At 46.4% G+C, this 13,695-nt stretch overlaps 1 protein-coding gene across 1 annotated transcript in view; it reads left to right on the top strand.

Moving 5' to 3' along the window:
- Positions 1-13,695, top strand: part of DPYSL2 (dihydropyrimidinase like 2) — a 106,937-nt gene that overhangs the window by 69,046 nt on the left and 24,196 nt on the right. Inside the window, 4 exon segments of the mRNA XM_075062747.1 lie at positions 2,008-2,069; positions 3,432-3,512; positions 4,562-4,630; positions 8,623-8,766. Coding sequence (XP_074918848.1) covers positions 2,008-2,069; positions 3,432-3,512; positions 4,562-4,630; positions 8,623-8,766 — 356 coding nt within the window.

Genomic DNA, 13,695 nt, shown 5'->3' with positions numbered 1-13,695 from the left:
CAGAGTTCAGAATGGGGTCTGTGTTTTTGTTGGGGCTTGGTACATCAGGAGGCAGTGTTGTAGTGGGGCTGGAGAAGCCAGGTTAGTGTATGGGGTGGGAATGGAATCCTGTGTTGCCTTTCTGAATCCTTCCCTCTGGAGTGCCGTTTGGGCAGGGAGACTGCACTGACCGTGTGTAAGGGGTAAGATGTGACGGCTGAGGTGGTATTGCCTGTGGCGAGCTACCCATGTCATTCAGAACAAGGCATGCTAGATCCTCAGATGATCTAAACTGGCATAGCTGCATTGTCTTCAATGGAGATTTGGTGAGCTGCAGCCACAGAGGATCTGTACGTTCTCTGGAGAGGGCATCTCCTTAAAGGACTAATGGCGACGCTTTTGTAGGACGTTTCTCTCCCCGTTGGCCAGTGTCAGCAAGAGAGCTGTAAATCATCCAGGGGATATAGAGGTGGCCTGGCTTTCCTTTCACTTGCAATGGTGCAAGTCGGGAGTAACTCCTGGAGTTAAACTAGGGTAAGCGAGAAAATAATCCGGCTCAGGAAGAACAATCCTTCAGTGGCTAGCGAAGGTAGAAGAGTTAGATAAGATGATTGAATAGGTCTTTCCTATCTCTGATTTCCTTGACCATTTGTCCCTGGGCTGGAAGGATTTTTCCATCCTTTTTATGGTTTAAAAAAACAACCACCAACAAACTTTTACATCCTGGTGGTGGTTTTCCTACACATCTTGGTCAAGAATTTTTACCCTGTCATGTGCTATAGAGTGCAGGGGAGGGAAGGTCGATTTGCATGAACTGTGGAAATGTTCTGTTAGCAATTCCCCAACTGTCTAGCAGGAGGGGTTGGGAAACCAAGCAGCCAGTACCCATTTTTCAGGTATTCGGCTTATTTTTTTGCTCAGGGTCCCACAAAGCTGAATTCAAAAGATTTATTCCTTTTTGGTGTTGAGTGGTGCCCTAAAGGCTGAGCTCTCCTCTCTGCCACAGGGTGGGCTCCATCATTCTTACTAGTGGAGTTATTAAATGCCACATAGCTAAGAAGATGGTGGCCTTTAATTGTGATTTATTAAGTGTTGTGTGTGTTTCACAGTAGATTGAATTTATTTCTTTATTATTTCTGCTCTCTGGGGGAGCCCAGAGAGGTCCACATCTTATTTCCAGTAGCGTCTCCAGGGCTCGTCAGTTATATCGTCATACTCTGGTGTATTTCAGTACATTACAAACTGTGGGATCAGTTCTGCTCCCAGTGCAGTCAATGACAAACTCACATTAACTCCAGTGGTGGTAGGTCCATTGTCATGCATGGCGCACAGTCCAAGGGGCTGATACTGCCAGGTGCTGAGCACCTTAACCTGACGTATTTTCACAGGAGGTGAAGATGTTGCGCACTTCCCAGGAGGCGCAAAAGGTCAGATCCTCTGGTGGTGTAAATTAGCATAGCACCATTGATTTGACTGGAAGTACCTTGATTTACTCCAGCCGAGGATCTGGCCCTCAGAGCCAAGAAGGATTGGGCTGTCCGTAGCATGACCGTTCCATTGAACAGATGCAAAATCAGTTCATTTTGATGGGAAGAGGTTAAAAGTTTCTTAAAGCCAGCCAATGTCTATACTTGTTTCAGTGGTACATCTGGTCCACTCTGGCAGGAAGGGGAGAGTCCTCCTTATTCAGTTCAAGACAGGTGGAATATTATAGGGCCAGGACTGTGTCTTATTCCGCAGTTTCCAAACTGTATAGTCAGTTTTAGCTCTAAGAACCTTGTGCTCGATTCTCTTCTCACTCACACCAGTGTATTCCCATTAGCTTCACTGAAGTTCTTCCTGATTTACACTAACATGAGCGGCAGGAGAATTAGGCTCCTGAGCTGTTATGGCTAGACAGCCCATCTATTAACTTCTGTGTGGATCACTTTGTTTATGTAACTTGTGCCTGGCTCACTTGTAACTTCAGCATTATCTATGCCTATTACTTGTACATCCTGGGTGTTTTCTTTGTTTTGTCTCTGCTAGGTGTGAATTCCTTCCTTGTTTACATGGCCTTCAAAGATCACTTCCAGCTAACAGATTCTCAGGTAGGAGGGCTTTACGTTCACAAGTGATGCTTTAGCCACACACAGGTTATTGGGCTCAATAGAGAAACAACTGGGTTACATTTAATGGTCTGTGTTATACGGAAGGTCAGACTTGATGGTCTAATAGTCCTTTCTGGCCTTAAACTCTATGTTCTGTGCCTGTATCAATGACTCAGGTTATGCCGTCAGCCGGGATTGAACCGGAGGCCTCTGGATCTAAAAGCAAGAGCTTCTCCTGCTGGAGGTAAAAAAGCAGCGCTGACAGTCTCGCTCCATTGAAGTCAGTGGCAAAATGTGCCTTGATTTCAGCGAGGCCATGATTTTACCCTAGGCCCTTTAATTTGGAGGCAGTACCAGATTCATAAACCTTTCTATGTGGTCTAGCCGTTAGAGGGGAAACAAAGCCACGCTGGTTGGCATGTGTTACACACGCTATTCTGGGACCTAGTGCCTGATTTTTTAACTGGGAAAGCACTTCTTGGGTTTACTGTTGGAATCATTGAGACCTTAAGAAAAAATTCCCTGTGGCAATTCTATCTGCACTCCTCAGTTATTGGATATGTTTCATTGTTGGGATGTACAAACCGCAGAAGGCTTTTACTTCCAAACGTGATGTGATGGAGATTTTCCTCAGTGTCTGACGTTCGCTTTGAATTGAGTAAGAAGTGACAGAAAGATTGGTCTCTTTTATCTAAGAACATGGTCAAAATTTTCAAAAGTGGTCACAGATTTTGTGAGCCCCATCTTTGGATGCTCAGCAGAAGACCCAATGCACCTCATTGTCAGAGAAGTAAAGCTCCAGCAACTCCTATCAATGCAGTGGCAGTTGTGGGCACTGATCAGCTTTGAGAATCAGGTCTAGTGCTTTGCAAGTTGAGCACCCATGATGTAAGGCATTAAAGATGCCACTTTTGAAAATTTGGGCCCTTAGAACTTCTATTGATGATGCCCTGGAGAACGTACCAATTCCTGTTTTATGCTCCATTATAATAATAGTTAATAATAATACCTACCTCTTATATCATGCTGCTCATTTGTGAGTCTCAAAGTGCTTTAGAAAGGAGGCTGTTATTGTTTCCCCCATTTTACAGATGGGGAAACTGAGGCACAGAGAGGTGAAGTGACTTGCCCAGGGCTCCTCAGCAAATCAATGGCTGGGGCAGGAACTGAACCCAACTTAGAGTTCCAGTCTACTGCCTTATCTTTTACAGCAAGCTAAAGGGAGCGTGTCTGTCTTGGTTGCTTTCCTTTTGTTTCGGTTTTACATAAGAGCTTAAGCTAAAGGACATTTAAGCTACAAGAACACTGAGTATTTGTAAGACCAAAAGGTGTGTATCTTATGGTGTCCCATCTTTCTCCTAGATATACGAGGTCCTGAGCGTAATCCGTGATATAGGTGCCATAGCTCAAGTTCATGCTGAGAATGGTGACATCATTGCTGAGGTATCTTATCTGTTTACTCTGTGGAATTTTAGCTGCATTATGCTGTCTTGTGTTCAAACTCCAAATCCCTGTCTTAAAACCCACAGCAGGAAATCACTAAGATATGAGGGAGGGATAGCTCGGTGGTTTGAGGCTCAGCTTGCTAAACCCAGGGTTGTGAGCCCAATCCTTGAGGGGGCCATTTAGGGATCTGGGGCAAAAACCTGTCTGGGGATTGGTCCTGCTTTGAGCAGGGGGTTAGACTAGATGACTTCCTGAGGTCCCTTCCAACCCTGATATTCTATGATTCTATTAAGGCGCTGTCTCAAGTAGCATATACATTTCCATATAGAAAGCAGAGCTGTACTTCAAAAGTACTGCCCCAGTAGCTCACAGTAAGAGAACAACAATGCCTCAGGTTTCTATAGCAGGTTTTATTCCATAACAGTTACAAACTATACATAAATCTCTTCACCCATCACTGAAATGCAACCATCTCTGGGGTGGAAGGCGGCCACTGTGTATATTAATATTACACAGCAGTTTAGGATAGGAAGTGAAGAAACATTTACTATACGTTTTGTACAGTGCCTAGCACAACGGGACTTGGACTTGGTTGGCCTCTAGGGACTATTGCAATAGAAATATAATAAATAAGTAAATAAACTGGGTCCTGAGGCTGAGGGCACACTTATTTTACACGAGGCCTAGATCACGCAACTTGGAGTTGCATAGGTTTTCAATGCGTGGTCTGATAGTTTGGGGGGAAGTTTATTTTGTTCTTTCAGACCTGCAACTTGCAGAGCTGTGAAGTGAAATCAGAGGAAAGGTTGGCATGACAACACTGCGAATGAAATGGCAAGGGTTTGCAGAGCTCTGGTGATTACCCAGACCCTGGGAGTTAGTCTGAACACCGGTTCTACTACTCTTGCCTTTGTGAAAGTACCATGGGATATCTAGAGAGCACAGATGACAGAGATCTCAGTTTTACGGCTCTTCCAAATCTCTCCAGCTCCTGGCATTAGAAATGACATTGTTTTGAGCCATCTTCTTGTTTTTTCCTGCCTTAGGAGCAGCAAAGGATCCTGGACCTGGGAATCACAGGCCCTGAAGGGCATGTATTGAGTAGACCCGAAGAGGTGAGGACATTACACATTTTCACTTTATTCTCCCTATTCTGGGTCATGTCATATACTGCCTCATGCCTCGATTAATGTGGCCATGAATATGGTTCACATCGTGTGCCCTAGGAAATATTGGCTTCACAGACAGATGGGAGGAAGGGAAGAGAGGATATTGAAGCTGGAAGTTCGTGTTTGCTTGTTCTGTCCATGCAATAAACACTAGATAATGATGATGACCATTATATTTTATTTGAATTACTGTGGCGCTTATGACAAAGATATTTCTGTCGTGTCAGATGTCCGGAGGTCTCAAGCTGAAGACCCATATAAGTATCATTAGCCCCATCTTACAGCCTTGGTAACTGGGAAGCAGAAAGGCTCCAAATTTCAATAACATTCACTAATGTGCAGGGGCGGCTCTAGGGTTTTTGCCGCCCCAAGCACGGCAGGCAGGCTGCCTCTGGCGGTTTGCCTGCGAAGGGTCCGCTGGTGCCGCGGCTTTGGCGAATCTGCCGCAGGCGTGCCTGCGGGAGGTCCTCCGAAGCCACGGGACCAACGGACCCTTCTCAGGCAAACCGCCGGAGGCAGCCTGCCTGCCGCCCTCGCGGCGCCAGCAGAGCGCCCCCTGCGGCTTGCTGCCCCAAGCATGTGCTTGGCGTGCTGGGGCCTGGAGCCGCCCCTGCTAACGTGAGGTGGCTCACCGGTTAGGTAGACAACTTGAAATGCCTTGGCCTCATTAGCAGAAGCACTGCAAGGCCATAATGACTTCTCAAGTCAATGGGAGTTGAGGATGCTCAGCACCCCTGGAAATCAGGCCTGTGGTGCCTCAGACTGGGAGGCCCAGATTAGGGGACACTTGAAAATTTTGGCCTGAGATCCTTGCCCAAGGTCATACAGCAGGGGCTGTAGTTGATGGAGGTCCCAGATTATGTGACTCATCACTCTCTGGTTCAGCCACTGGATTGTGCTTCCTCAAAATGTCACGGTAGTCCCCGAGAAATCCTCTGTACGCTGGAACCTTAGGGCAGTCACTCTTCCCTGCTGGAACATCCTCATTTTCATTGAAAGCTGAGCTGTATCTGGAATTGCTGTTTCAGCTTGTAAAGTGAAACTATTCAGAACTTTCCTTCTCTTTCAATCTGGTCCTGACCCTGAACCCTTATTCTGATTTTACTTGGGCCAAATCTTGGGGTTCTTGCGTATTTTAAACTTCACCAAATTCCCATTAACTCAGGAGATTTGTCTGAGTAAAGGTTTCTGGATCTGACTGTGCATTGGATTTTCACTATAGCTGAGTTTTCTGTGCTCCAAACCCTCAAATTATTGTTCATTGTTTACTTGGTCCTTGTTTGGGCAAAACTTCTTTAGAAGTCAGTGGGAATTTGTACATAGGGACAAAGCTCTATCTATCTTAGGCAGTGTTTCTCAAACTGGCATCACCGCTTGTGTAGGGAAAGCCCCTGGTGGGCCGGGCCAGTTTGTTTACTTGCCCCATCTGCAGGTCTGGCTGATCGTGGCTCCCACTGGCCGCAGTTTGCCGCTGCAGGCTAATGGGAGCCACTGGAAGCAGCGGCCAGCACGTCTCTCAGCCCGCGGTGCTTCCAGCAGCCCCATTAGCCCGGAGTGGCGAACCGCAGCCAGTGGGAGCTGCGATCGGCTGAACCTGCGGATGGGGCAGGGAAACAAACCGGCCCAGCCCACCAGGGGCTTTTCCTACACAAGCAGCGGCCCCAGTTTGAGAAACACTGCTCTTAGCGTTTCCCTACCTCACAAGAATATAAATACCTAAGGCTTCTGTTTTACACATGGCACTGTGAAACTAAGGCACAGAGAGACTAAGTGACTTGTACAAGGTCACACAAGAAGTTTGTGGTGGAGTTGGGACTGAGACTGGCGTCCTAATCATTGGACCATCCTTCCTCGCCCATTGATTGTGCTGGGATTAGGTGCCCACGTCGCACTGAAATTCAGTGGGAGGTGGATTCCTAAATTTCTTAGGGTCCTTTTGAAAATTGTTGCGTAAATAACAACACGGGATTTGGTCCTAAATTCTGTTCCTGCTGTATTGTGCTCCTCTGAGCTTTCAGTATCTCTGGGCTGGACATTGCACCATGGAATCTTGGCTCTGGGAGGGCTGCCCTTTCTGTACAAGGAGATTCTGTTTGTTCCTCCAAAGTTTCAGGGCTTTGCTAAAGGTGCCAGATGTGGTGCTGCTGAAAGCCCAGTGGGTGAGATCATTTTCACAGCTCCCTCCCTGCCATATTATTTACTTCCCTTCAGCGTTGTTCAGTCAGGCAGCATCCAAAGGCATTTTAGTGCCAGCCATAAATCTTTCAGTTTCAAATGCTGTTGCGGGTTGAGAGGAACAATGCCCGGCCCGACTGGAACACAAACCCTCTCCTTTTCTCCCCTATTGTTGGTTCTGGGGATGGGGACTGTTTCCTGGATGCTGTGTGCAAACATCTGCATCCAGATTTCCCATTCACCCTTGTATTCCTTGACATATTTTCCTGATTGCATAAGGAAAACAATAACAGATGGTGGCATTGGAGGAAAACTGCATGACACTTGGGTTCTAACTGCTCAGCACCCTCAAGTCCCATTGACTTCAAATGGAAAAGAGGATGCCCAGCATCATGGAGGATTAGCTCAATCCTAAGCAGGAATCAGACTCTGATGTAATGGATGGGGCCGTTGTCTTATTTGGCTTGTTCGTTGCATCTCCCTCCTGCAGTTTGAAGTAGATGCACAGATGCTCGTTCTTCCTTCAGCGTAATTAGGATACATTGCCTGTGATGCTGCTGCCTAAAATGAGAATCAGCCCAAGTCATAGGGACCCACCTTTGCACTTGAGGTCAGCTGCTTCAGTGCAGTTAATGGTGCCTTGGCCACGTTCTGCTCCTTTACAAGCCCAATAACAACAAAGGTTTAGTGAAGGGGCCTGATCCTGAAGGGGGCAGTGGTGTTGAAGTTTCCATTGAATTGAAGGGGCTCAACATCTAACAGGCCTAATTCCTGGAAGATGTAACCATCTGGTGGCAGGGCTGTCAGCTCTAGAATTGACTTCTTCCACCGGCTTACCAGAGCCTGCAGTGTTCAAGGCCAGTCCCTTTCCCCAGTGTGGGCGTTAAGGGGATGGGTTGCTGTTTATTTTGTTGAGTGTCCTTTTCCCTATTAGGTGAAATTTTAGGGCTTAACTGATTCATTGGCATTGTGTTGGCCCTCTGCACAAGGGTGAATTTCACTGCTATGCCTATGATTGAATAAAGAAATTGACTAAAATGTGTAGTAATGCATAATAAGGCAATCGATTCTCATGCTTCAGGGTGTATTGCCTGCAAGGGTCAGGAAGGAATTTTCTCCCATGTACAGCACTTAATGACTGGTGGATCATTTATGGGGAAACATGCTTTTCTCCAGTGCCTCACGTATTTCCAGAGGAAGGATAGAAGGACATGATGTTAGATAGTAAAGTGCTCAAGGCAGGGACCATCTCGATGCAGTGCTGAGCACACTGAGTGCACTCAACCAATTACGATAATATTAGGTATGTGATCTGTGTTTGTATGGAAAATCCTGTGGGTGAAATTGTCATTGTGGTTCCAGCTTCTGTAAATCAGGTAAAAGGATCAGAGTGGCATGAAAGCTGTAAACCCTGGATCCAACCTGGGGAGGAACTGAGGAAAAGCCCCAGCAGAGGGAGCACAGTAGGAGGAAGCTGGGGGCAGGACTGGACCAGCTATGGGGATTTTTAGATTCTGCAGAGCAGGCTGTGTGCATGAAGGCTCGAAATTGGAGCTGCTCAAGGCTGCCCCAGTTTATGGCAACGGCCAATCTAATCCCTACAGCAACTGGGATCTAAATGGCTTAAATACATCAAACCCACCCCACTCCTTTGAGCCCCCCACATCCTCTACTCTTAAGAAAATGTTGTAACTGGGTGAGTCGGAAGAGCTGGCCACGCTAAGCTGAGCTTGTTCTTACGTACAGCTGGCTTTATTTTTTAGGTGGAGGCCGAAGCAGTGAACCGGGCAATAACCATCGCCAACCAGACCAACTGCCCCCTGTACATCACCAAGGTGATGAGCAAAAGTGCTGCAGATGTTATTGCTCAGGCCAGGAAAAAGGGTAAGTTATTCATAGATGGAAAAGTCCTGTGAGATCATCCAGCCTGTCTCCCTGCCAAGCTGGGATTGTTCGCTGAAGGACATTTTTCTAGTATTGTTCAGTCTGGGGTTTAAATATCCCAAACCACTGGCTCTGTATCACTTCCCATGGGAAGCCTGATAAGCTGTCTGGAAGTTTTTCCTGATCTTCAGCCCAAATGTTCTCTCTCTGAATATTTATCCCATTACCCTCAGTAATTTCCTCCATTAGACAGTTATCAGGTGCCCCGCCTTTAATCATTTAGTCATATTACACAAAGCTCTTTCCTTGTAACTCAGTCCTTCCAACTCCCCTGTCTGTCTTTTGTACGGCTGCCTTCTACACCCAGGAATAAACACAATATTCCAGAGGCAGCTACACTAGAGAGAAGTATTCTCACCTTCCTGATGTCTATACTCCACATTGCTGCATTGGGCCAAATTCAATGCTGGCGTTGGCTTATTATCTTCTGCTTCTCGGACAAATGGGGGAGGAAAAAGTGAGCAGTGCTGCTCTTAGGCAGGGCATTAGCTTAGGCAGGGCAAGCAAATGACATCACTGCTTTCCAGCCTCAGTGGAATTACAGTTAAACAGCAGAGAGAGCTCTGGTTTCATCCCTTTATTCTGCTACTAAAGCCTTGTTAATTTCCATTTAAATCATCCAGGGTGGGCGTTGAAGCAGGAGGATTTTTTTTCCCTTTGCACTCAAGGATTGGATTTAATTTGATGCAATCTAAATAAAAACCAAACGAATACACAGCTGACATCAGTTTCCACGTGGGGGTAAGGTGCTGGAAGAATTAGTTCTTACTGCAGCAAACTCCATTGCTGGGGGAGAGAATTCGTGAGTGCTTAGACCCCATGATTCCCGTTAAATTAATTCAGAGCTGGTCAGAAGAATTGAGAGGGTTCTCTTCTAGCCACAGAACTGGGACAGCAAAAGCAGCATCAGGCCTCGTTTAGGACCGAGAGGGATCACCTAGAAATGAGAGAATAAATTCACACAATGATGAGACTGTATGTCTGAGCACTCAACCAAATGACTGAATTTATCCTCCCAATGCCCCTGGGAGATAAGGAAATGTTATTCCCACTTCATAGGCCAGGAACTGAGTGATAGATTAAAATACGTGGCCAAGGAGGTTGTGGCAGACTCGGGCACTGAAGTTGGCTCTTTCGAGTACTAGTCGTGTGAAGTAACCACAAAAAACATCCCTCAACCCTTGGTCACAACTGTAAAGACAGCCAATAGTGGTGGTAGTTTTTGGGATGTGGGCTAGCAGTCTACCACCCCAGACCCATTTTGGGCATTAAGGAGTAACTCATCGGGTAGAAAAATTTCATTGCTACTGTGTTTGGTACATATCTGGTGGTGATTACCAGGGCGGATGTAGGTGCTGGAAGTGGGTCAGTTTTTCTCTGTCACAAAATATTTGTTAAGTATCAGAGGGGTAGCCGTGTTAGTCTGGATCTGTAAAAGCAGCAAAGAATCATGTGGCACCTTATCGACTAACAGACATACTGGAGCATGAGCTTTCGTGGGTGAATACCCGCTTCTTCGGATGCATATTTGTTTGCAAATATTTGTTATTATTTGTAGAATTGACTGATGTCTGTCTGCTGCTTTTATCAAATGATGCAGGTAATAAGACCTCCTAATTATAAAACATGCCTCAGGCCGAGCAGACAACATCAGAGCTGTATGTCTAATGCACACATGGTATAACTGTAATTATCTTCTTAGTATCACTGAATACAATGACAATAAATGTAAACTACTTATGTTACAGTAATGATTCTTAGCAGAAGATCTGTAGAATGTTTTGCATGAATATACTGTGTGAATAACATGTACTTGGATGTAATCCCTACATATAACTAACTATGAGCTACTAAATGTTTAATGCCACACCACTTTGAGCTATAATTTACTTAAAAAAATAGATAGTTGAAATCTTTCTATTGCCCCTCACAACCTGTGTCTCATGTGTTCCTATACTCATCACTGTCACAGTTGTATGCATAGGATCACATCAAATCTTCCCTGCGGTATTTGCATCTCCTTGGCAATGCTGCCGAAAGGCGAGGATGACTTTTGGCGCAGGTGGCAGACTGTCATTTGAGGAACAAGATGTCCCATGCTGTCTGTCATTCATCTGATTTTGACAGGGGATGCTTGAAGATACTGAACTGTTGCATGAGTCCATATGTATAGCTGATGATTTGCACATAATTGTGCATGCTGCAGGGTTTCTCACTTGTTTTGTTCTTCTTGGCAAACAACTCCTAGCACTTGTTATCTAGATACTAGCGTCTCACCACAGTATAGAAAAGATTGCACTGACACACCAAAGATACCACTGTTGACTTCGAAAAAGCTGCAGTTAGGTTGGTCTGCAGTCACCTCCCTTCAAATCTTGTTAGTGCTACTGAGCAAGAACTGCTTGATTCAGCTGCTCGTTGGTTATTAATTAACTCTCTGGTTAGGTCAGCTCGGTCCGTGCCATAAATTCAAAGTAATGGTCTGAGGTTCTTCTTTGAGTGACGATCCCTATGTGGATTCCAAATGTGGGATGCGCATTCTCGCCGTAACTGTTCATAGTGGTGTTTGTTGACCCACATGTGCATTGTGCGCCCGCCGTGTGGCACGTCTGAGGCTTTAAGAGGCCATGGGGGTCGACGCCACTCCAGTTCCCTTTTATCAGGCAGGAGCAGAGCCTGGAGCAGAGGAGATGGAGGATTGGGATCCAGATAGGGACCGCACATCTCAAAGAAACCTCCAGTTACAGTAAGTAATGTTCTCCTCTTCTTTGGGTGCTGGTCCCTATGTGGATTCAAGACGTGGGAGAGTGCCGAGCAGTACTCAGTGTGGAGGTGGGCACAAGGGCTCTCCAGAAGTCACAGACTGAAGGATGGCATGGCCAACAACTGCATCCACTGCTGCGGCAGGGGCAAGGGCACAATGGGTTTGAAAGGTATGGACAGAGGACCAAGTGGCCATCTGGGCAATGTCCTACCACAGGATGTTGGCAAGGAAAGCTGCCACGGTGGCATGAGCACACATGGATTGGGCCGTGACCCCCAGTGTGGTGGTGAGGGAATTCCAGAGAGAGAGTAACAGTCTGCAATGCAGCGGAAAATCCAGTGGGAGAGACATTACAAAGAGCACTGTGACCAAGGAGCTGAGAATGGGCATGCCACAGACATATTAGCCCTGAGGCCAGAGGAGAGGGATTACTGAGGGTGGATGTACTTGGTTCGTACCACAGACCCATCACTAACAGTAAGAGAGCTGAGAAGGGGAATGCAACAAGCACAGGGTGGGGGGATGCAGAATAGACACCATCACCGCAGGCTGCAGCCTCGCACCCAAGACCAAGTGGGGAATTGAGAACAAGCAGTCTCAATGCCTGTCATAGACACAGAGCCCCAAGACTGAGGGTTGGGGTGTCCAAATGGGGGTTTGAGAGGCATTCTGGAGTGTTCCTTCCTGCACATTACTGCTGTTCAGGGCTAGGGGGAGGGGAGGGAGAGAGGAGCTCTAAATTCCTTCTCCACCCACTTTTCTGGGGGCTCAGCTGCTAGCTTCAGCCATCTTTTTCCCACGTCACTGAAAGCTGACGTACGGTCAAATCCATTGATTGCATGAATGGTGACACAAGACACACGTGCGTTCCCCATTCCCTAGCTACGCTGTGCATGGAAACAAATCTCTTCTTTGGGCCAACTCCAGTTTTGAAATAGAATTAATCTACCCCAAGAACAGAGCAGTGTCTTGGGCACGTAGATGCAACCCCTGAGTCCAAGCTCCGCATTAGCACCCTGTTTACTCCAAGTGTTTGCTTTGCATCAGCAACGTGCAAAAACCATGTGTGAATCTGCTTCCTCGTGATCTGCTTCAAGTTCTGGTATTGCAGAATGGTTGTCTGGCACTACTTTCACTGCTCATGAGAGGTCGTGAAACCCACCAGCAAGGTATGCTTTAGCACCAGGCAACAAACTCTGTTCACACTTCACGATCCAGTCATTGAGGAGGAAGTTTGCAATGTTTGATTGGTTCTTTGAATGTGATGATCTGTTCAAGAGTTGCTTTGGTAATGGTGTTAACACAGTGGGGTTTCAAACTTCTTGCATTTGGACATTCCTACCATAAGGTCGCTCACCAGATTTGACTGAGTCTTTATCTGCACAGTTGTCACCAACAGCAGCAGTGAATTGACATGTTAGTCTAGGGATAATGTTTAGTAGCTGATCAAGCAGCTCGCCAAAAGTTTTGCACTTGGCAGTATCAGAGCACACCATCTGCAGAAGGATCAGGAAGTCAATAATAGCTAATGTTGGCTAGCTCAATCACTGACAGATTTTTCTCCAGCCAAGACAATGTGTTGCTCTTTTGGGCCTTTCTTAGAGATCCGTCCAAGTTGAAGAGGGAAAGTGGGACAGGTGCCAGGACATACTTCATCAAACCCTGGATATCAACATCTCTGAACTGGGCGATACCTGTCAGCTTGCTGACTATCGATAGTTACTGATTGTGCTGTCTGCTTCTTCTTTTGTTCATCTGTTTTGTTGAGGTTACCAAACAATTTCAGATTATGCCTTTTCATGGGATCAGAGAGGCCTGCCTCACCCCTTTGCAGCCTATTGGTTACAAGCTGCTTCATTCCTTGTGTGCCATTCTCTCATCACACACAAACTTCATGCAGTTTCAGGTGGGGGCCACAGAAGATGTTGCGATGTTCACAGGCAGCTTTCTATTGTCTGGGCTTCTTCCAGGTTTAGTGCAACACAGATTTGCCGTTCTTTCAGTCACAGCTTTTATAATATCTTGGACAGCATTTTCATTTGCAGCCAGACACTTTGGGGCAGCTTCTTTGTGGAGCTCTGTTGCTGAAGGCTGTATTCCACCCATTTGTTTGGCCATAGTTGTTACA

This window comes from Chelonoidis abingdonii, chromosome 2, assembly GCF_003597395.2.
Source record: "Chelonoidis abingdonii isolate Lonesome George chromosome 2, CheloAbing_2.0, whole genome shotgun sequence".
In the NCBI taxonomy this organism is placed as follows: Eukaryota; Metazoa; Chordata; order Testudines; family Testudinidae; genus Chelonoidis; species Chelonoidis abingdonii.
The sequence above is the reverse complement of the archived record's forward strand: the minus strand, read 5'-3'. Positions and strand labels throughout refer to the sequence as shown.